The 23,633-nt window shown below is 35.5% G+C and overlaps 1 protein-coding gene across 2 annotated transcripts in view; it reads left to right on the top strand.

The window, feature by feature from the left end:
- Positions 1 to 1,132: 1,132 nt before the first annotated feature.
- The window catches only part of LOC127559474 (centrosomal protein of 78 kDa-like), a 32,650-nt gene continuing 10,149 nt past the window's right edge, over positions 1,133 to 23,633 (top strand). Inside the window, exon 1 of one of the 2 annotated variants that reach the window (XR_007953139.1) lies at positions 1,133 to 3,342. Coding sequence is in view for 1 of the 2 variants with exons in the window: in XM_051993283.1 (XP_051849243.1) it covers positions 1,306 to 2,489 (1,184 nt within the window). In the remaining variant the exon portion in view is untranslated. The remainder of the gene's footprint in view (positions 3,343 to 23,633) is intronic. The other variant, XM_051993283.1, reaches the window with a different exon arrangement.

Raw genomic sequence — 23,633 nt, 5'->3', positions numbered from 1 at the left:
ATTACATTTAACAAAATAATTCACCTCTAGTTACCTATCCTTATGAAATCTGAGATCTGATTTTTAAAAATTAGTAATCATGTGATCATAGACCTTAGAGGTTATCTTTTTTCAGTTCTCTCTTTACAAATTAAGAAATCGAGGGCCAGAGAAGTTAAGTGATTGCCCCCAAAACTCATTTTATAAGTGGCAGAGCTGAAATTTGAAGCCAGATTGTCTGATTCTCAGGGCTGGTACTCTTTACTCTTTCCCTATGCATGAAACTGTGTTTTTATTAGGGGTGGGGGAACATCCCATTAATAAACTCAATAGAAGAGATTCCTTTTAGCATCATATTAATATACCAGAAAAGGAAACACTATTTAAAAGTTTCCTTCTTAGATTTAAGTGAAGCTGCTTGGTGTAGTATATAGAGCTGGTTTTAATTCGGGATCATCTGAGTTTAAATCTCACCTCCATCCCATGACTGAGTGACCTTGGATAAGTCATGACTTTTTGGTGCTCAAGCTAGTACTTTAAGTTTATAAATTGTAGAGAAGGCGGCAACCTGAGTTGGCAGAACTTTCCTTTTCTGGGAGTTTTCCTATCCAAATGAATAAAGCATATAGGTGGCTCAGTGGTTACTTTGGAATTGGGAAGATCTGCATTAAAATTCTGCGAAGTGACCCTGGAAAGGTCACTCTGTCCCTCAGTTTCCTCATCTAATAAATGGGAAGGGAAGAATTGAATCTGTTGGGCTCTTAGGTCTTTTCTACCTTTAAATCTCTGATCAAGGGTCCTAATTATAGATTTAAAGTTGGAAAAGCCCTTTGAGTTCATCCAGCCCAAGCCTCTAGCCCACTGATAAGAGATCCACAACTGCTGTGTAATTCACTTAGTTGCCCGGGGGGGTTAAATGACTCGTCCAGGGTCATACAGTGGGATTTGAACTCGTCGTGCTCACTCCATTGAGCCGCCTTTTTGACGATTACACCTTGCCGCCTATAAGCTCTGCCCCCTCAATTGCCCGATAAGGAAAATGGAGTCCCAAGGAAGGAAACGTTTGGACCTCCGAGAATTCCATCCTCTCAGCCAATAGAAGCAGGGCGAGGACAAGAGTATCCAGGGCCTCAGAATCCAGGAGCGGGGCCACGCCCCAACAGAAACCCTGCTCTGAAAGGGCGTTAAGACTGCAGGATGGGCAATGAAGCTGGAGCCATCTGAGGCAGAAAAGCAGGCGGCGGCGGGACTGAGTGGACTGAGATAGATGTGCCTAGGATTGAGTCGTCTGTGCAGGGGTGGGGGGGTTCCGATCGATGTCAAGAAATGACCAACACCGCACAGCCTCGCAAAGAGGGCTCCTCAGATTTCCTTTCGCAATATGAACACATCTGCGCGCTCCAGGGCTTGGTACCTCTCCCTGCGGTGAGGACCAGCCTGAAGATGGGTATGCTGAGCTTTAATGCGGATCGCCTCCGCCTACTGGACTGGGTGCCTTTGCTGAGCGCCTTGAGGATCAACAAAACCCTGCCCTCCGTCTCAATCAGGAGCACCTTTCAGCCATCCTTGCAAGACACTATGATTGAGAAGCATAAATCCTACGCGAGAAGGCGCATCCCTGCCGTAACCACTAAAGAAGTCACTATCCAGTTGTGTAAAGCTATCAAAGGCTGCTTAACCACATCTACTGCTCTGACCAACCTCGAGTTTCAGGGAATCCTTTTAAGAGGGCGAGATATAATGTTCTTAGCCAAGGGATTGAATAAATCGGCATCCCTGGTACACCTCTCTCTGGCGTTTTGTCCAATTGGAGATGTAGGTTTAGAAATTCTCTGTCAAAATTTAAGGAGCGTAACAACCCTGAAGACTGTAAACTTCACTGCGTGCAATCTTACTTGGAGGGGAGCAAAACACATATCCACTGTCTTAAAATACCAGGCAGTAAAAAGACATGAGGAAGTTTGGGCTGCCAATCTTCGCAGCAGGAATGCTGATCTGGAAGGCATGGGTGGCTTGAAGCGAGTCACTTTCAATTCCAACCCACTTGTAGGCGATCAAGGTGCCCATGCTTTTGCCGACTCGATTTGTGACAATTTATGGCTGAGAGCCCTTGACCTGCAGTTGTGTGGAATTAGCAGTGGGGGTGCCAAAGCTTTACTAGATAGTCTGGAATCCAATGCAACCCTAGTGATTCTGGATATACGAAAAAACCCACTTGTTGATCATTCTTTGATGAGGGCAATTATTGATAAACTTAACCATAATGCAAAGAGTACTAAATCAGAGTTTAAATGGTTGAGTTCTTCCTCTTTAAAGGACTTTTTCAAAAGCAAACAGAAAAGAAGAACTATAATTCTGGGAAGTGGTCGAAAAGGAAAAGCTACTATTCGAATTGGCATACCGTCCAAGAAACCCATATTGACTGGAAGAAGATATGTCCCCGCGAAGGATTTTTATGTCCCAGATCCACCACCAGGTGTACCTTGGCGTACAGCAGAACGGGCAAAGAGGTATAGGGGTTTCCCACAGATCAAAACCAGAGATATATCTTGTTGAATGAGATGCCAAATTTTGTCAACTTTTCAAGTGAAAGAAAACTTGAAGAGAAAGATATCCAATTGAAAGAGGGAAATGAGATAGCATGGTTCAAAATAAACTCACACCTTGCCTTAAACACATATTTTGTAAAAACAAGAGAAGAACTATGGTGCCCTTATGAGAATCATTGAAACTACATTAAATGGAATATTCAAATCTGTATTGCTGAAGTGGAAATTCATCCCAATTATAATTGCCTCTAATAATTTAGATAGTATTTGCTAGTTCGCAAGGAAGTTCCCCAAATGTATGACTAAATTCTTATCCTTTTTTGATTTAGTTTTTTTTAAAGAAGAAAAATAGTTTTATTTTTTTTTCTCCTAAGGCCTACCAGGAAAATCTTATTAAAAACATGTAAATCCCCAGTGATTATCAGGTGATCAAATAAGAATTTGCCATTTTTGAAATGCTAAGCATTGGATTCTGAATGTAATACCCCCCAAAGAGGGTTCAACCTGGTCCATTTAATAATGCATACTTCATTTACAGTTCTGAGTACTATCCTTCTTCCAGCTATGATATTTCCCTCAGTCATAGTATTGATGCATGTGGATCTCTAAGTACATTTTAAAGTAGAACAACAACGGGATGATACACTCCACAAAATTCATGAAGAGGAAATAGACATATTTCGGCACGGGAGAATATTTATGCATTATTTAACAGCAATAATGTTTGAATTCATACATTATGCAAATGCAGTTATAATCAGGAAAATTAAAGAACTTGGACTGCTGGCTGCAACATCTTTAAATCCACCATTAGGTACCTAGCTATGCATAACATTTAATACCATACAATGTTCCACAGTGGTATGTCATTTGAAGAGAAAAGTTATCAGAGATTAACAGAGTATAGAATGAAAACCCCTGATTTGCTACCCCAAATATGACCAATATAAATTTATCGGTAAATAAGGAGTCAGAGGCTCATAGATTTAGACCTGGAAGGGTCCTTCGCCGCCATAGAGTTAGACCTGGAAGGGTCCTTCGCCGCCATTGACTCTTCTCCCCTTTCCATTTTAGAGATGTGGATACTGAGCTCAGAAAAGTCATTCGGTTTGTCCAAAAGTTCACAGCAATTAAGTAGCAGAAGATCGATTTGAATTTAGATCCCTTTGAAAGCAAAGCCTGTGCAGGCTCCAGAGCCTTTAATAACTAAGAATTTGGTAAAGATGAAATTCACTTTTTAATTGATAGTGCCTTGACTTTTCTAACTCTCTTAGGGCCAAATGCTAAACTTCCCCTCCCCCATCAATGGAAAAAAAAGAGAAAAAAGAAAAGAAAAAAAGTAGGCTTTTTCTTACTACTTGCTTTCTTCCTTGGCAATTTTCATTCACTCCTAGACTTCTGGTCATTATCTCTATGTAGATGACTTTCAAATATCTACTTCTCTTCTGAGCTCCATGAAAACATTTCCAAATTCTCATTGGACATTTTCAACTCATAAATTTGCTAGTGTTACAAACTCAGACCTAAAAAGACACTCATTCCTCAGTGCTTGACATATAGTAGGCATTATTTAAATAACGATTATTATTATTGTTGTTGATATTCTAATCCTAGGTGGAAAGAATTGTAGAATCAAAAGATCTGAGTTAAAATTCTGCCTGAAATATTCCATGTGTCCCTGGAAAAATAATTTAATCTCCCTGGATTTCATTTTTCTTGTTTCTAAAATGAGAAATTTAGGCTAGATGGTTTTTGAGATATGTATCTTCTTTGAGGTATATTTAAGGATCCTATGATCAACTTAACTGAAAGTGATTCTTCCCTCAGTTACTTTGATAGAATTTAATTTGAGCCATTTAACATCACTTAGTATATGCTGCCTTGCATTGTAGCTATATTTAGAAGTGTGTCCTATCCTCTTGATTGGATTGTTAGCTCTATGAGGGTAAGAACATGACACATTTTTATTTTTGAATTCTCTATTATGCTTCAGTAAAATGCCTTACAAATATTAGAAATCCAGTAGTATTTGAATACCTGAATGGGAAACTGGATTTGAAGTCAGACATTCTAATTATAGCATAATTATGTTAGGGTGCATAGGATAGCTCCACTCTGACCCTTTGGAAAGTAGTGCTTCAGAAAAGATAAGTTTTAAGGTATAATTTAAAAGGATGTTGGTTGAGAAAAGGAAAGGTATTTCAAATGGATTGGTTCATGCTGCAAAAGCATAGAGGAAAAAAAATATTAGTTGGGGATTGACAAAACAAATTTGCCTGAAGGCTCTATGGCAGTTTTGTTCAGGAGAGAAATTAAAGAGAAGAGTAGATAGATTAGGGTAGGACTTAAACTTTTTCCATTTGTGACCCCTTTTTGCCTCAGGGCTTCTTGAACTTTTTCCATTTGTGATCTTTTTTTGCCCAAGAGATTTTTTATGTGGCCCCTGGTATATAGATATATAAAGTAGGTATATAAATCAAACATTTACTGATAATAAGTCATAATCTTGTCACTTCCACAATCAGTTATGAGACCCCATATGGATGGGTCATGAAACAGTTTAAGAAGCTGGGATTTTAAAAAGCCCAAATAATATAGGATCTTGATTTTATAGTCATTGGATTTAATTTGATGCAAAAGATATGGGGAACTATATATAATTTAATATACACATTGGTACATAGGTATATAATGATGGAAGTGACTTGGCAGAAATCTTGATTCTGTGGTCAAGGAATTTAATTTGATGTAGAAAAGTATGGAAAAATCATTGTATGGATTTGAAAATGGAAGTGAGTTGGCAAAAATGGCACTTGATAAAGATGGTTTTTATTGCTGTCAAAACAGGTTAACAGTCTGCACAAAGCGTAATCTCGAGGACAATTTAGCTAATTAATAATTATGTGGACAGTTATGTAAATACAAAGGAAGTTTCCTTAACCTAAAACAATTTACCATTTAGTAGATGGAAGTGACAGACTCTAAAAAGAAGGCTTTGTTGGTGAGAGAGGCATAGAATGAAACAAATTTTGAGATGATACTCTTGAAATTAATTATGAGTAAGACAGCTAGATGTTGAATGGATAGCTATTTGGGCTTGGAGTCAGCAAGAACTGAATTCAAATTCAGTCTCAGAAAATTCTTAGCTCAGTGATTTTGGGCAAGTTTGTAACTAGAGAAGGGGACGGCAAACCACTCAAACCACTCAATTTGCCAAGAGAATATCATGGGTCCATGGGATCCCAAGAGACAGCAATGTAATGATTAAACAATAAAAACCCCAAGAAAATGTTGAGGACAAAGATAATAGAGTGACCAGAGATGATAATGATAGCAAAGAGAAAAATGTTCGAAGCTTGCAAAGTTAGTATAGGGAGTAAATGCTAAACTTGGAGATGGACTTGAAATCTGCCTCGCCTCACTAGCTCTGTGAACCTATTCTGCTTATGATATCTTCTAGCACAATACTATTCTATCTTAATCACATACCATAACTTGTTAAGCTATTCTCCAATTGATGGGCATTCTCTCAATTTCTAATTCATTGCCAACAAGAGTTGCTATAAATGTTTTTGTATATATGGATCCTTTTCTCTTTTCTTTCATCTCTTTGTCATACAGACCTAGTAGTGGTATTTCTGGATCAGAGAGTATGTACAGTTTTATGCCTTTTGTACATAGTTTCGAATTGTTTTCCAGAATGTTTGGATTAGTTCACAGCTCTATCAACAGTGCATTAGGTGTACCTATTTTTCTATATCTTTTCCAGCATTTATTATTTTCATTTTTTTGGTCATATTAACCAACCTGAAAGGTATGAGGTTGTACCTCAGAGTTGTTTTAATGTACATTTTTCTAATGAATAGTGTTTTAGAGTATTTTTCATATGACTATTGATTGGCTATCTTTTGTTCATATCCTTTGACCATTTATCAATTGAGAAATGGCTTTAATTTCTACAAATGAATAATTTAGCTATATATTTAAGAAATAAAGCATTTTTCAGATAAACTTGCTATAAAATTTGCCTCTCTCCATTTTCAGCTTTCCTTCTAATTTTAGTTGTATTGGTTTTGTTTGTGCAAGTCCTTTTAAATTAAATGCATTCAAAATTATCCACTTCTACACCCATGAATCTTCCTCTCTCTTGTTTGGTCATAAACTTCTCCTTTCTCTAGAGATCTGACAGATAGAATTTTTTATGGTCCCTTAATTTATGTCTAAATCACGTACTCATTTTGACTTTATCTTGATATAACATGTGAGATATTGGTCAATATCTAGTTTCTTTCAAACTGCTTTCCAGTTTTTCCAGAAATGTCTGCCATATACTAAGTTCTTTCCCCCAAAGCTTGGATCTTTGGTTTTATCAAATACTAGATTACTATGATCATTTATGACTATGTATTATGTACCTAATCTGTTCTACTGATCCATCAGTCTTTATTGTTTTGATAATATAGTTCTAAATCTGGTATTGCTAGGTCACCTTCCTTCACATTTTTTTTTTCATTGATTCCCTTGGTATTACTGATCTTTTGTTCTTTCAGAAGAATGTTGCTACTATTTTTTTTTTTATCTCTATAAAAGAATTTCTTGGTAATTTTATTGTTACAGCACTGAATAAGTAAGTTAATTTATGTAGAATTGTCATTTTTATTATATTGGCTCAAGCAATTTAGGAATCATTAATGTTTAAATATTTGTGTGAAAAGTATATTGTAATTGGGTTCATGCAATCCCTGGATTTGGGGCAGCTAATACTGCAGTGACTAGAATGCTGTCCCTGGAGTCAAAAGGACTTATATCAAATCTAGTCTCAGACACTTACTAGTTGTGTGTTCCCAAGCAAGTCATTTAACTCTATTTGCTTCAGTTTCTTCATTTTTAAAATGAGTTGAAGATGCAAATAGTAAACCACTTCAATATCTTTGCCAATAAAACTCCAAATGGTGTTACAAAATAATTGAACACAACTAATTTATCAACAACAAAAAAAAAGTCCCTGGGTTTGTCTTGGCAAATAAGACTCATAAATATTTTAAAATGTCTTCAGTTAATTTAAGTGGAATTTACCTTATTCCTTCCAGATTTTGTTGACAATATATAGAAACATTAGTGATTTATATGGGTTTATTTTATATTTTGCAATTTGCTGAAGTTTATTGCTTCAACTAGTTTTTTAGTTGATTCTTTAGGGTTTTCTTAAGTATAGTATATCATCTACAAAGGTGAGAGTTTTCTTTCCTCATAGCCTATTTTTATTCCTTTGATGTCTTTTTCTTGTTTTAAATAACATTTCTAATATCATATTAAATAATGATGATGATAATAGATATCCTTCCTTTACTCTTGATCATATTGGAAAGATTTCTAATTTGCCCCCATTTCAGATAATACTTGTTCTTGCCTTTAAATAGGTATTTCTTCTCATTTTAAAAAAGGCACTATTTACTTCTGTACTTTCTAGTGTTTTTCAATAGGAATGGGTGTTATATTTTGTCAAAAGCTTTTTCTGCATCTGTTGATATAATCACATGAGTGTTATTTTTCTTATTAATATGGTCAATTATGACACACAAACTAGCAACAGTATATAATTGTAAATGATCATAGCAATCTAATATTAGATAAAACCAAAGATCTTAGCTTTTGGGGCAAGAACTTGACTATCTTGACAAAAATTCCTGAGAAAACTTAAAAGCAATTTGAAAGAAACTAGGTATAGACCAACTAGTAGTAGTGAGGCAACTACAGCAATATATCATAAAGATCATACACTTTGAGTAGCTGGGAAATACATATATACATATAGATCTACATATAGAGATATATGTATGTTATATATAGATCTATATGTATGATTTTTGTGATTTATTGCTAACACCCTTGCTAGTATTTTATTTAAAATATTTCTATCAATATTCACTAGGAAAATTGTCCTATAATTTTCTTTCTCTGTTTTTACTCTCTCTGGTTTAGTTATCAAGACCCATTTGTGTCATAAAATGAATTTGGTAGGATTCCATATTTACCTATACTTTCAAACAGTTTATACACTAATTGGGTTAATTATTCCAAAAGTGTTTGGTGGAATTCACTTGTAAATCCATCCAGTCCTGGGGAATTTTTTTCTTGAGATGCCCATTTATGGATTGCTCAATTTTTTTTTTCTAAGATAGGGTAATTTTAGTATGTCTGTCCTCTTTTACTAATCTTTGTTTTTGTTTTTGGTTTTTTTGGTAAATATTCATCTTTTAAATTTAAGACTATCAATTTTAAAGTTACAACATTGGGCCAAGTAACTTCTTAATGATATCCTTTAATTTCATCTATCTTGCATTGCATTCACCCCTTTTATTTTTGATGCTGGTAATTTCATTTTTTTAAAAATCAAAGTCAAGTAATGGTTTTCTATTTTTTTTTGGTAATACTAGTTCCTTGTTTTATTTAGTTTAATGGACTTTTTATTTTCAATTTTGTGCATCTCTCCTTTTTTAGTTTGTTCTTTCTCTAGGTTTTTAATTGAATGATCAATTCATTGATCTGTTCTTTCTGTCTTATTGATATATGAGTTGAGATATAACTTTTTAATAAAGCAAATAATATATCAATTATGAAAAATACATTTAAATAACTGTAAAAAATAAAAAAATAATAAATTATTTAAAAAAAAAAGAAAAAAGACATATAGCTAAATTCTGCTTTGGCTGTATACCACAAATTTTGTTATGTTGGATCATTATTGTTATTATCTTTAACAAATTTATTGATTATTTCTATAATTCTTTGACCCACTCATTCTTTGATTATTTAATTTTCACTGAGTTTTTAAACTGGACTTCTGTAATCCTTTATTGAATGTATTTTTTTTTTTGCATTATGGTTTATTCTTTGCTATTTCTGCTTTTCTGAATTTGTTTGTGAGGTTTTTTTTTTTTTTACCCTAATATATAGTCATTTTTTTAAGGTACTATGTACAATTGAGAAAAAAAGTATATTCCTTTTTATTCCCATTCCATTTTCTCCAGAGGTCTATTATATTTAATTTTTCTAAAATTCTGTTTATCTTCTTAATTTCTTCCTTACATATTTTATGATTAGATAGCTCTACCTCTAAGATTGGAAAATAGTGATATTCCATTAGTTTTGTTTTATTGTCTCTTTCCTCAGGTAACTCATTTAATATTTCCTTTAAGAATTTGGATGCCATACTGTTGTCACTAAATATTTAATATTGATTTTACCTCATTATTTTTGGTGCCTATTAGCAAGATGTGATTGACCTACTTTTCTCTTGTCATCATTTAATCATTTCAGTTATGTCCAACTCTACTGCCCCAACCTAGGGTTTTCTTGACAAAGATATTGGAGTGGTTTGCAGCTCATTTTATAGATGAGAAAACTAAAGCAAACAGGGTTAAAAGACTTACTAGGGTCACATACCTAGCAAGTGTCTGATATCAAATTCAGGTCTTCTTAACTCTAGGACTGGCATTCTAAGATTGAAATTGCTATTCCTAACTTTATTTCATCTGAAGTGTAATAATTTCTATTCTAAGCCCTTATTTGAACTCTGTTTCCATTTCAAGTATATTTCTCATAAACAACATACTACTAGATTCTGCTTTCTAACCTACTCTGCTATCTGTATCTGTTTAATAGGTGAATTCATCCCATTCACATTGATAGTTGTCATTATTTTACTTCATTTTATTTTGTTCTGTTTTATCTACCCACTGCCTCCATTAAGTAACCTTCTTCTTACTTCCACCCTGACCTTATCTTCCTTCTATCCTACTTTCCTGTGAGATAAGATAGATTTCTGTGTCTGTGTGTGTGTGTGTGTGTGTGTGAGAGAGAGAGAGAGAGAGAGAGTTCTCTCTTTGAATTAATTCAAATGAGACTAAGGTTCAAGAGATGTCTGCCCCATAACTATTTTCTCTTTTACTGTAAAAATATGTCCGTGTGTACTTATTTTATGTGAGATAATTCCCCCAATTTCCAACTTTATTCTCCCTTTTTTTTAGTGCATCCCTTTTATTTTCACCTATTTCTTTTTAAAATCCCAACATAATCAAATCAATCCTTTAATCTTTTCTATGTAGATCCTTCTTAGTGCTCTAATAATGAAAACATTGTTAGGAATTAAATTTATCATCTTTCCATATAGGAATGTAAACAGTTTAACCTTAGTGAGTCCCTTATGATTTTTCTTTCATGTTTACCTTTTTATGCTTCTCTTGAATCTTGTATTTGAAAGTCAGATTTGCTATTCAACTCTGTCTTTTCATCAGGAATTCTCAAAAATCCTTTATTTCATTGTTTCTGTTTTTTCCCTTGAAGGATTATACTCAATTTTGCTGGGTAATTTATTTTTGGTTGTAATACTAACTCCTTTATTTTTCAAAGTATCTTATTCCTAGCCTTTCATTCCTTTAACAAAGTAGCTGCTAAATCTTGTTGGTAGCTTCCAAGTATTTGCTGGCTGCTTGAAATATTTTCCCTTTGACCCTGCAGATCTGGAATTTGGCTGTACTGTTCTGGAAGTTTTTGTTTTGGGATCTTAGGAGGTGATTGGTAATTGTTTCAATTTCTATTTTTGCCCTCTGGTTCTAGGATATCAGGGACAGTTTTTCTTGATAATTTCTTGAAATCTGTTGTCTAGACTCCTTTTTTGATCATGAGTTTCAGGTTGTTCAGTAATCCTTAAATTATTTCTTCTTCTTCTATTTTCCAGATAAGTTGTTTTTCTGATGAGATATTTCACATCTATTTTTTTCCTCATTCTTTTTTTTTTTTTTGATTGTTTATTGATGTCTCATGGAGTCACTAGCTTTCATTTGCCCAATTCTAATTTTTAAAGATCTGCAGTAGGCTTTTATCTTTTTCCTTTTATCCAATTCTGTTTTTTAAGAAGTTATTTTTAATCAATGAATTCCTGCACTTCTTTTTCCATTTAGCTTAATTTTGTTTTTTTCTGCTTCTTTCACCAAGCTGTTAATTATCTTTTCATAATTTTCTTTCCTTGTAAGTAAGTTTGTTTATTTAATTTTTCTTCTCAACTTTTAGTTAATTTTCAAAATAATTTTTTAGCTCTTCTAAGAGTTTTCATTGGACTTATCTCCAATTTTCATTTTTCTTTGTGTCTTTACTTGTAGTTGTTTTGTAACACTGCTCTAAAGACATCATTGTCTTCTTCTGAGATTGTGTCTTAAACCTTTCCTGTCACCAAAGTAGCTTTTAAAAGTTGAGTTCTTTTTGTTGTTGTTGTTGTTTCCTTATTTTTCTAGCCTGTTTTTTGACTTTGAACTTTATGATAAAGCTTCACTCTGTTCCAGGGGTAAGGATGAGAGGACATTGTTCTATGCGTCAAACTTTTTCACACTGCTTTTTTTTTTTTTAAGAGTTGGCTCTAGATGTTTAAATGTTTTCAATGCTTTCAAGTTGCTATCATTCTGGGGTAGGTTTGGTCACTTCTTCCTTGTGACTGAAAGTGATACTGCTCTTCAAGGCCCCTGCTTCCTTGGGACCAGAAGTGAGAATACTCTTCAGGGTCAGTCCCTCCTAGTCTGAGAGAATTGGTTGGAAATACTTAAGAGGTTAAATGATGTGCCCAAAATGATACAGCCAGTTTGTTAGAAATGGGACTTGAACCTCTAGTTCTCCTTGCTCCAAGGGCAAATCTTTACTCACCATGTTATGCTATTTCTTACTGAATCATAGAATACTTTGTAATGAAGGAATTTTCATAATTCCTTAGAAAAGCAAAAGTAATGCTCATTAAACAAAACCCAAAAACCAACAGCATGACTTTTTGAAGTATAGCTCACATTGGACTAACTTTGTTCACATTTTTGACAGAGTAACTAAAGAGGTAGAATGCTTTGGACATTGTAAATTTAGATTTCAGCAAATAATTTGACAAAGTCTTTCATGTAATACTTGTGTAAAAGATCATAATATTATAGTTTCAGAACTGTTAGGGACTTCAGAAATAATTCAGTCCATTCTCTTAATTTTGCATATGAAGAAACTGAGTCCCAGGAAAGTGAAGTGAGATATAGAGATACTGGCTACATGACAGTACTCTTAGGTGGATTTGATTCTCACAAACAAGGATTCAGCATCTTGTGATTGATTAGACCTCAAAAATAGTCACTAATGGGTCTATTTTAGCTTGGAAGGAGGTCTCAAGTGGAGTGCTCTAAGGAATAGTTTTTGGTCTGGTGGTATTTAACATTTTTATCAGTGATTTGGAAAAAGACAAAGATGACATGTCAGATTTGCATATGCTTTAAGCCAGGAGGGACAGAGGAGTGTGCAAGATTCTTGCCAGCTGAAATCACTCAGGAAATCAAATTGTTAAATTTTTTATATGCGTGTTTATGGTTTAGAAATTGGCAAATGCTACTAATCAGGGCTCGAATTGTTTTGTTGATTGACTAGACTTAAGAAAGTGATGGAACAAATATTAATAATGAAGTTTATGTTTAAAACTCTCTTGGGAGTATACATGGTTTTCTTCAACTTTAAGAGGGTTAAGGTTTAACCTTATGAAGGTTAAACATTCCCCAGTACATCCCTGGATACCTAACACATTGGATTGCCATCAGGATTAAATAAAAGATCATACTGAGCTAGAACATTGGGCAAGAGGATGGCAACAGATTTTTTTTTTTTTTTAGGGTGTTCTCCGTATAAGCCATTCAACTATTTTGCCTCCAGGGACTACAAGATTACCAGTATTTCTTTCAGATGGCCATTTTTCTAAGTATAATCCCTCAATTTAACATTGGTGGAGCTCTGAAATCCTCTTACTGTTGCATGTAGAGAAGGAGTGAGGAGGGAAAAGTAAAAAAAAGGAATTCGTGTCGAAAATAGATCTTTTAAAATGTGAATTTTTAAAAGTATCATTTTAGATGAAGCTTGTTAAGGAGCCATTCTGTATTAGAGAGGAGATAGAAACCTCAGAAAAGCCAGATTTTCGAATTGATGTGTTGACACAGCCATAACAGGAGAAGCTGAAGAAGGCTGCTCTACGGTAATTAAACTGAAGAAGGAAAAAGATGCTCATTATTATCTGTTACCATAGCAGTGTTGGAGCTGTCATGCAGAAGGCTGGATTAGCATTTACATTGCAAATCTCATTTTCCACCCCCCTCTACCACCCCCGGTCATAACTCACACTGAAAAATTCACTTTAGGTGAAAATTCTTTACCTTTCTGTTGGCCTGTGTCACAACACACATGCACCCGAGGTCTATTCTAGTTGTCTAAATATTGAAGGGATGCTTCATGATGCATCAATTCTATGCAATATCTTTCTTTTATTTATCACTAGCCATCTTGAAACACTAGCGGTCCATAGCAGGAGGAGAAAATTCTCTATATTACAGAGATTATTGATAAAAAGATAATTTTGTGTTGTGAAACAGGTTAATAAGGAAGAATATTACTAGCCATTCATCTTTCTGCCTCCAAGGCAAAGGAGATCTTCCAGAGAGATAGTAGTTGCTGTCATTTTTAGATTTAATTTTAATTTCCCCAATATAATTGTTATATGGCTGGAGACCCAGGGTAGAAAAATATCTTCAACTTCTTGATCCATTGATGAGCCATTGGCACCTCTTTTTTTTTTTCTTTTTTCCTAATTTAAGAAAAGTGGAACACAATACCTGAGCTTTAGTTTCCTTTTATTTCATTTTCTGTAGTTATTTTGAAGGACACGTTGCTATTACAGATACCTTTATATTTCAGCATGTGAAGCTTTGCAATAATTGTTGCTATTTTTTGTTGTTAGTCCTTGGTTCTCAAAGAGGAACATAATATCAGGGAGGTGATGTCATGACAAGCATGTAAATTGGATTGAAGTGAGGAAGGGCTGTACAGATTCACCAGCTTCTCTCTCTCCTCAAGAACCATCAGGGTCCAGTGGCAAGCTAGGATGATTGGAGATGGCCCTGGATGCAGCGGGAAATTTTGGACTTCTTAAGCTAAGGTCTTTAACAGTTCTCAGTTTGACTAAGGCCATGTTCAATCAATGATTAAGGTTAGGTAAGAAATGAGGCAGATGACCCTGGGCAAGTCACTTAACCCTAATTGCCTCAGCAAAAAAAAAAAAAAAAAAAAAGGCAGAGAATGGCCTCTTTTATCTACTCAAAAATATCAATCTGGGAGGGAAAGAAGCTCCTGAAAATCTTAATTTCTGGTCAAAACAGGACTAATTGCTATTTACATTCTCTTTGAGCCAATTAGAACCCAAAGAATGACCAAATAGGGCCTGGCCTATGACCTATTGTTGATCAATCAATGAGGGCTAGAGTGATTTGGATTTAAGGGATGGTTAAGCAACAAAAACGATATACACATGATGAATGGAATGAGGACTGAAAGACTCAAATCATCCCACTTATTTCCTTCAATGGACTAAAATGCTGCTGACAGTTACCTCTTGAAAAGATTAAAAACAAGAATGTGTAGAAGATAGAAATACATTCTGGTAGCCCTACAAGGTCCATCTAATTGACAAAATAAGCTTTTTCAGTTTCAGCTGAGTCCTCTTAAACAGCTTGGCAAATAGTATAGCAACTGAAATTGATATAGAAGGAAATTAGGATCACAGTAAGGGACATATCAGTGGATCAAGGACCTGTGGTTTAATCAGTGTAGGAAATCTTGGTATGGGAACTCCATAAGACATAGATCCTATCCTCTTTATTATTTGGGTTGCCTGAAGTTCACAAATGGTCAGATAATAAACTGCCTATCTTCACTTATCTACTAATCTGGGTCTTCCTGATTCCCTGCCTGGCATTTTATTTATAATCAAATCCAACATAAAACCCCACTCAAACCCCCAAACATTTATTAAGCATCTATCATGCGGCAGACATTGTGCTAAAAGCTGAGGACACAAATTTGTAAAAAGAAAGGCATTCCCTACCCTCAAAGAGCTTACATTCTATAGGGGGAGACAATACACTAAAAGAGGTAAGAAAGTGGAGGTAAGGGTGAAAGATTAGTGAGTATCCCTTGAGTTGAAACCAGGAAGAGCAACTGTAATGTTCCTTCTAGCTTTCTGGAGGCCTTCTGAATGGGCCTTGGTCTCAGCAGAATAATCATCAAGAGTATATTCAGGCATAAAGTCCAAAGTCTTTTATTATCTCCTTCACAGTCTGTCTCCTTCTCCTGGGGCCAGACTAGCTTTCTGGGGGACCTTCAGATGGGCATTGGTCTTAGTGGAGAAATGCAGGAGGCAGGAGAGCCACCAGGATGGTGGGAGATGGATGTCTCTCTTCCAGTCCTTGTTGGCTCTTATATACTCTATTATAAGTACATTATCATAGGTGTCAATCTTGTAGAACTATATAAGTGCTAGAGAATCATTATCTTAATTCCACTGAGTTAATATCTTGTTGTAGGATTAAATCAATCATACCTTTTCAGAGTTCCTGCCCTTTACAAGCAACAGGTACAAAATGGGATAAACTGTCCTCTATAAGAAGGTGGCTTTGAGAGGAGGTTGGTACTGCACATTCCAGCCCTCCATCAGAGAGGAGAGGAGACCGATGGAAATGAAGTTAATCCAGGCTTGAGGTGAGAAGCAGATGAAATGTGATTGCTTCTAATGAGGGTTGAAAGCTGTGGATAATATCTTTTTTTTTTCATAATTATAACTTTTTATTGACAGAGCCCATGCCTGGGTAATTTTTTACAACATTATCCCTTGCACTCACTTCTGTTCCTACTCTTCCCCTCCCTCCCTCCACCCCCTCCCCTAGATGGCAAGCAGTCCTATATATGTTAAATATGCCGTAGTATATCCTAGATAAAATATATATGTGTAGAACTGAACAGTTCTCTTGTTGCACAGGAAGAATTGGATTCAGAAGGTTATTTCTGAAGAAATACAAAAATGCATTTCCCAGTATTCTTTCTTTAAGTGTAGCTGCTTCTGTCCATCATTGATCAATTGAAACTGAGTTAGATCTCTTTGTCGAAGAAATCTGTGGATTATATCTTAAAGTTTAAGCTAGAAAGGAATCAGGGGCAATCAAATCCAAACCTCTCATTTTTTCAGATGAGAAAAGTGAGGTACTACTATGAGAGCAGGTGAGCAGATTTGTCCAAGGCCATACAGACAGGAAATTTGTATCTTGCCTCAAATGCCTTATTATATGTGTGAACATGGGCAAATTACTTTCAGACTCAAGTTACTCCCTCACCTGTAGATACCTCAGGTACCTCCCTCAGAGAGTGTGAGAATCCAGTGATATAACCTGTATAAAGCTTTTTGCAAATTTTGAAATGCTATATAAACAACTATTGTTATTTATTAGTATTATTATTAAACTTGATATTATAACCTATAATAGATCAGTTAGAGTGTCAGGTCTAGAATCAAGAAAACTTGAATTCAAATTCATCCTCAGATAGTCACTAGTTGTATTATCCTGAGGAAATCAAACTTAATTCTGTTTGCCTCAGTTTCCTCATTTGTAAAATGAACCAAAAAAAGCAATGTCCAATATCTTTTCCAAAAAAACTCCAAAAGGGATCAGAAAGACCCTGAGTAAGTAAAACTTGATATGGTTTGCCTCAGTTTTCTCATCTATAAAATGAGCTAGAAAAGGAAATGTCCAACATCTTTTCCAAGAAAACCCCAAAAGGGATCAGAAAGAGTTGAATATGACTGAAGGATGACTAAAACAACTAAACAAATCAATTATGAAATCAGAAATGACGTAATAGCTACTAGCTGTAGCAGAGACATAATTAAGGTGAGACACCCAGAGCTTTGTTCCACATTTAGATGATGTTGAATTTAGATGGCAGTGATAGCACTTGGCAGTCTTCCATTGTGGTAGAAATCAGAGAGCTCAGAGCCCAGTAAGCCAGCATAATTAACATGAGGGAAGGAGTTCTAGATTTGGAGTTTGGAGGATCTGGATTCAAATTTCAGCCCTGCCACTAACTGTTTGCCTTTTGGGTTCTTTGTGGCTCTAAATTTATGATTCCAGGATGATGTTATCATGGGCTAGAGTTAGCTCCTGACTCTCTAATCTTCAACCTCTCCCTATCTACTGGTTCCTTTCTTGATACCTCCGAATATATCCATTTTTATCCATAGGAAAAAAAAATCCAAACCAACCTAAAAAAAACAATCACTTGATTCTCTAATTCCATCTCTTTCCTCCTTTTCCTGGCTAATCTTAAGAAAATTGCCTTCAATTAGTGTCTTCACTTTCTCTGCTTTCATTCTTTTCTCAATTCCTTACATTGGGCTTCTACCATTGAACTGAAACTTTTTTGTCTCCAAACTTAATAATGATCTCTCAATTCCCAGAATTGATGCCTTTTACTCATTCCTTATTCTTCTGACCTCTCTGCAATCTTGTGTCACTGGTCAATCATTCTTTTCTGCTCTTTGGGTTTTTGTAACACTTTTCTCTTCTGGTCCACCTTCTTATATGATGATTCCCTTCTACTTTTCTTTATTGGTTCTTCATGCAGATGTATAAATGTGACTGTCATGATGCCCTGTGCTATGCTTTCTCCTCTATATTAACTTGTTTGATCTCATCAGCTCCTATGGATTCAGTGATCATTTCTTGTTTCCTTAACATTAAAATTAATAATAGTACCTGCTTCATATTGCTGTTGTGAGGTTCAAATGAGAAGTTTGTAGAATGCCTAACATAATACCTGGCTATAGTAGATGATTAATAAAATACTATTTCTTTCTTATCTCCCTCATTCTCTTCCTTCCACCTTCCTACTCTTTTTTCATTGCTTCTATCCTCCTTTCCTTTTTCCATTTCTCCCTCCCTCCCTTTCTCCTTTCCTTCCTTCCTTCCTTCTTCCTTCTTCCTTCCTTCCTTCCTTCCACCTTCCTTCCTTCCTTCCTTCCACCTTCCTTCCTTCCTTCCTTCCACCTTCCTTCTTCCTTCCTTCCACCTTCCTTCTTCCTTCCTTCCTACTTTCCTTCCTTCCTTCCTTCCTTCCTTCCTTCCTTCCTTCCTTCCTTCCTTCCTCCTTCCTTCCTTCCTTCCTTCCTTCCTTCCTTCCTTCCTTCCTTCCTTCCTTCCTTCCTTCCTTCCTTCCTTCTTCCTTCCTTCCTTCCTTCCTTCCTTCCTTCCTCCTTCCTTCCTTCCTTCCTTCCTTCCTTCCTTCTTTCTTTTTTCCTTCCTTCCTTTTTTCCTTCCTTCATTCCTTCCTTCCTTTTTCCCTTCCTTCCTCCCTTCCTTTGTGAATGACTTGACCACTTCGCCCTCCTTTATTTACATGATTTATCCAGCAGCTTCATTGCACATATGTCCTAGGAACTTAATGTCCTTACCTTAGGGGTGTTATCATGCTCCTTAAATTTTTTTAATGAGGATATGTGTTATGCTATTTGTCTTGGCTCCTTTTGTGCACAAATTCCTAATTACATCTCTTTTTTGAGTTTGAAAATTATTTAGATTTTAATTGCTTTGTAATCATATTCAATATGGGAGATGGACTAAAAGCCCTCTTGAATTCCCTTCAAAGTCCTAGAATTTGGTTGTATAATATTAGCTTTATAAGTGTTTGTGCTTGCTTGAAAGCCTTATGGAAACACAGTGCATGATGAATATTCTCAGTATTGATTAAAATATTGAAAAGGCACAGGTGATAGAGAAAAAAAAGCGAGGTCTATACCAACTGAAAAAGGACTTTTTAAGTGGGTTGAAAGCCTCTTCAGCTCATTGATTTGTTTTAATGGGAACAATTGGAAAGAACTCTGCTTTTCTAAACCTTTCCAACATCCATATAGACATCCCTTTAGTCTCACTCGAGTGTCAACACTCTTGTTGTTTTCTCTGTCACTATGAGCATAGCCTCCAAAGCAAGGAGTGACTAAGATAGCAATGATCTTCTACTCAAGCGACACTTATTGAAACGTAGATCTGAAAAAAAGAGGAGACTTTATTTTTTATTATTTTTGTCGTTGTTTCTTTACAATGAATACTGCAAGAGTGATCTACTAAGAACATCACATTTGTGGTTTATAGGAACGAATAATAAAACACAGACAAACATTTATTGCAAACAGAGGCTTGGCAGGGAGGGCTCTGTTTTGGGGAGTTCTATTATGAATCACACTATCATTAATGCAAATGTTGATACATGATCTGCACACTTATTTTCAAGTTAGAAAATCCACAAATCACCCTTGACATTTTTTTTTTGAAGTAGCTACAGCTTAGATTTTTCTGGCATTTCTATTTTATGCTGCTGATTGGCCTCCACATAATTCTTACATTGTAGCAAACCTTTTAGTATGCAAACTTATAACAACTTTAGGACATAAATCAACCTTAGCATGATCCTCCAGTCTAACAGTGTTAAGTAATCCAAATGATTCCTCCTGCACATATCTGACCACATGTGGGTACCATACATTTCAGGTTGCATGAGATTATACATAATGTGAGATTATGATATGTTTTGGGGTATATTTTATACTTGAAAGAGACCTTATGACAGAATATTTTAATGAATATTCTAAGCTAGGTCCAACAAATTTGAAAAATCATAAATCCTGGAAAGAGGTTTGTGAAATAATGCAAAGCAAAAAGATACAACTAGAATAATGGAACACTGTGATACAGAAAAGTAAATATGAATGAATGGATGAAAAAAATATCCCAGTCAATAAACAAGCATTTACTAATGCCTAGTATGTTGCGGGCACTTTGCTGCTAGATGCTGAGGATACAAAGGCAAAAGTAAAATGATAGTCTTAAGCTTTCAAATATTGATGAGAACTGTGGGGGAGAGAAAGGAGAGCCAAATGATGTTAGAACATAAAAGGTGCTGAACTTATTTAATTTCATGTTAATGGTCACTGGGCAAGTTAAATTGCTTATATTGCCACTCAATGTTAATAGGATATGAAACAAGATACTTTAATTTCTCTAAAATCCCTTTTTCCAAAAAAACTTGTACTTCCTGATATCTCACAAAATTTCTTGAGATCAGTATATAAGCAACTCTTCAATTATTTTAAACTAGAGTTTGCAGCACAATTAAGTCGGCCTTAATACATCTTCCATATAAGGAGTTTTACTATACTCCTGTAACTATTATATAATTCTTGTGATCTCACTATCAATTCCTCTAGATTTTAATCAGAAATCTTTTCTATAAAAGCCATGCAGCACCATAGGATGCAAATGTCTTGACTCCTAAGAACAACATTGCAGAGAAGCTTTGCTAATTGATTTTTCTTAGAGAACAATCTGTTTCCCTTTCAGTGCATTATAGGAAACACTGACATTTGTCATTTTCCCAATATTTGGAGCTTGCTGCCTCTCATAAATGCGCACATTAGATGATGTTCCAGCCCTATTTGATGGGTGTATGGCGTCGGGCAGAAGAAGGTCACAAGGATGTTAAATTTGCTGCTGAGCGGAGGAGCAGAGTGTAAATGAAATCTTGAAAGCTGGGAAATGGGAATGTGCAAGTGTAAATAATCTATTAATTATTGACAGCTGAGGGACTGGAGATTCCTATTTAGTCATGACATCTTCATTTTCACAGTGACTGAACTATTCGTGGCATTTTAAAAATGGAAGCGTTCTTGGCCAGAGAGAGTTTTCTCTATTCTCAGCCAACTATTGCTGGTTTATTTACCTTTGGTACTCATTTGGTGCCTATATGTGGTGCAGTACAGGACAAAAAGGGATGAAGTAAATGGGACAATATGTTCTGGTGTAATGGAACAAGCAGTGGTTTTAGAGGTATAGGATCTGGATTCAAATCCTCTCTCTACTTTTATGTGACCTTAAGCAAATCAATTCACCTTTGAACTATAGTTCTCATGGAGATTTCTCAAGTAAAGAAATGACCCATCAGACTCATTCTAGGTCTACATCTAGCATTGTAAAAGTCATCTGTATATAACAATTCACTGGAAAAATGGTAAAACAACCCAGTAAAATAAAGGGGATGTCTTAAGAAGCAGCAGGCTCTTAGTTATTTATAGAAGGCAAAAATCATTGGAAATAAAGACAGTTATAGATGATTGAGGAGACAGTACATTACAGTATTTTTTATGCTGTCTTCTTCAAGCATTAAAAGATACATTCAGGAATGGCCAAAGCACTATGAGATAATTTGTCTTTACAAATAATTTTTGTTATTGTAAGAAACTGAGAAAGGAAACAATTCCATAATATTTTACATTTGTACTTCTGTTTTTGAAATTTCTTTAGTATTGGTTCTAGCCTGAAGAGCTAGATCAACTTTCTTACCTGTCTCATCTTTATAGGAAAAACTTTAAAAAGAGAATCTATAGGAGATGCATACCATGCTGACAAATCTGCAAACTTCTGAGGCTCAGTGGGTTAGTGTGCCCTGACATGGGAGAAAACAGGCTTTTCATGATTGGCAGACTTCCCATTAACTTGGTAAGAGAAAGTACTTGGCAGAACAGTCAAGAAACCTAAAGCCAGAAAACCAACCCCCAGATTTCCTAACAGTCTAAAAGATTGAATCAGGTTCCCTGAAGTTCATGAGCCTTTTCTTGGATACTTAGGTCAAGAATAAAGCCCCAAATGGTCTAGTTGATGTTTTCAGATGAGTTTGGGTTTGAGTTGGTGAATGCATTTGAATTTAATACTCTCCATGATCAAATTCAGAGATGGACTATTCCCATGGGTCCCTATAAACCCAAAGTGCTGAGTTTCTAAGGGCTAGGATTTAAGCCTGCTGGTCTGAACTGGCCTTAAAGGATTTAAACCCAGGAGGAGACCTTTTAATGCTTGCCTGGCTTTGATGTCACACTCTGTACCACTGATAACTTATAATAAACCAAATCTTTTGAGACATGTAATAGTGAGGTCATTGCCACTGATGGATGGAAGCAGCAGTACAAATTAAGTGCCTATTGGAAGAAAAATATATACATATATGTGTGTGCACATACATATATGCAAACATATAAACATGTTCTATATAATATTCATGTGTCTATATGTATATGTATGCCTATATGTAAAGATGCACATTAAATATAAAAATTTTGACAATGTGAGATAGGGAAGAGATTTAGCCATTTGGATTTTTAAGAGAGGAAAAAAGTTGGTAAATTCATTACAAATATTCATTAAGGTTGAAGACACAAGAAATTAAATCATTCTAGATTTTATTGGTGGGGAGGGAGAAGTCTTCTCCAAGTGTTTCTAAATACTTGTTTTTCTTCCTTTAGAGACAGTTAGGTGGCACAGTAGATAGAGCACTGGGTTTGGAATCAGAAAAACTCAACTTCTTGATTTCTAATCTGGCTTCAGATACTTCCTAGCTGTATGATCCTAAGCGAATCATTTAACCCTATTTCCCTCAATTTCCTTGTCTGTGAAAGGATCTGGAGAAGGAAAAGGCGAAGCTCTCCAGTATATTTGCCAAGAATACCCCCAAAATGGAGTCACAAAAAGCCAGATACAACGGAACAACAATTTTATTTGAGAGTTTTTTGTTTGTTTATTTGTCTGAGGATTTGTATTTTTTAAAGTGCTTTTTAAAAAGATTTTTTAACATCTGTGTTTTCCCAGGATTTTATTTCTGTAGGTGTTTTAGAGGATTTGGATGAATGGAAGCAAAGGGCAGAAGTTGGATTCAAAGGGCTGGACTTGGTTCTAAACCCTAACTCTGACTCAGGTTTTGTTTTTTTCTTCCATTTGTTATGTGAAAATGGTTAGTCTATATGAGCCCTAAGATCTGTTCCAGTTCTAAATCATAGAATTAAAAGGGGACTCTAGTCATTTAATCCAGTCTTTGTTCAAATGGGGAAACTAAGGACCAAAGATTTTAAGCGACTTTTCCAATGTCTCACAGAGAGTAAGCGTCCGAGGCAGGATTCCGATCTAGATACTCTCTAACTGCGGAGCTCATGGCTTTCCATTTGCACTACTTTCCTGTGATTCTAAATCGGGGAGAACAGGATTCTTCATCCTGTCACGTAGGAGAAAACGGGCTCTCTTCTCGCCTCCCTTCCACCTTCCTTTGGCAGATTTTATTTACCGTACAATGCTGTACAAATACTGAGTATCTGGCATCAGCTCGTCCTGGAACAGG

The sequence above is a fragment of the Antechinus flavipes genome, chromosome 4, assembly GCF_016432865.1.
Source record: "Antechinus flavipes isolate AdamAnt ecotype Samford, QLD, Australia chromosome 4, AdamAnt_v2, whole genome shotgun sequence".
NCBI classification, from domain to species: Eukaryota; Metazoa; Chordata; class Mammalia; order Dasyuromorphia; family Dasyuridae; genus Antechinus; species Antechinus flavipes.
This window is presented reverse-complemented; position numbering and strand designations above follow the sequence as displayed.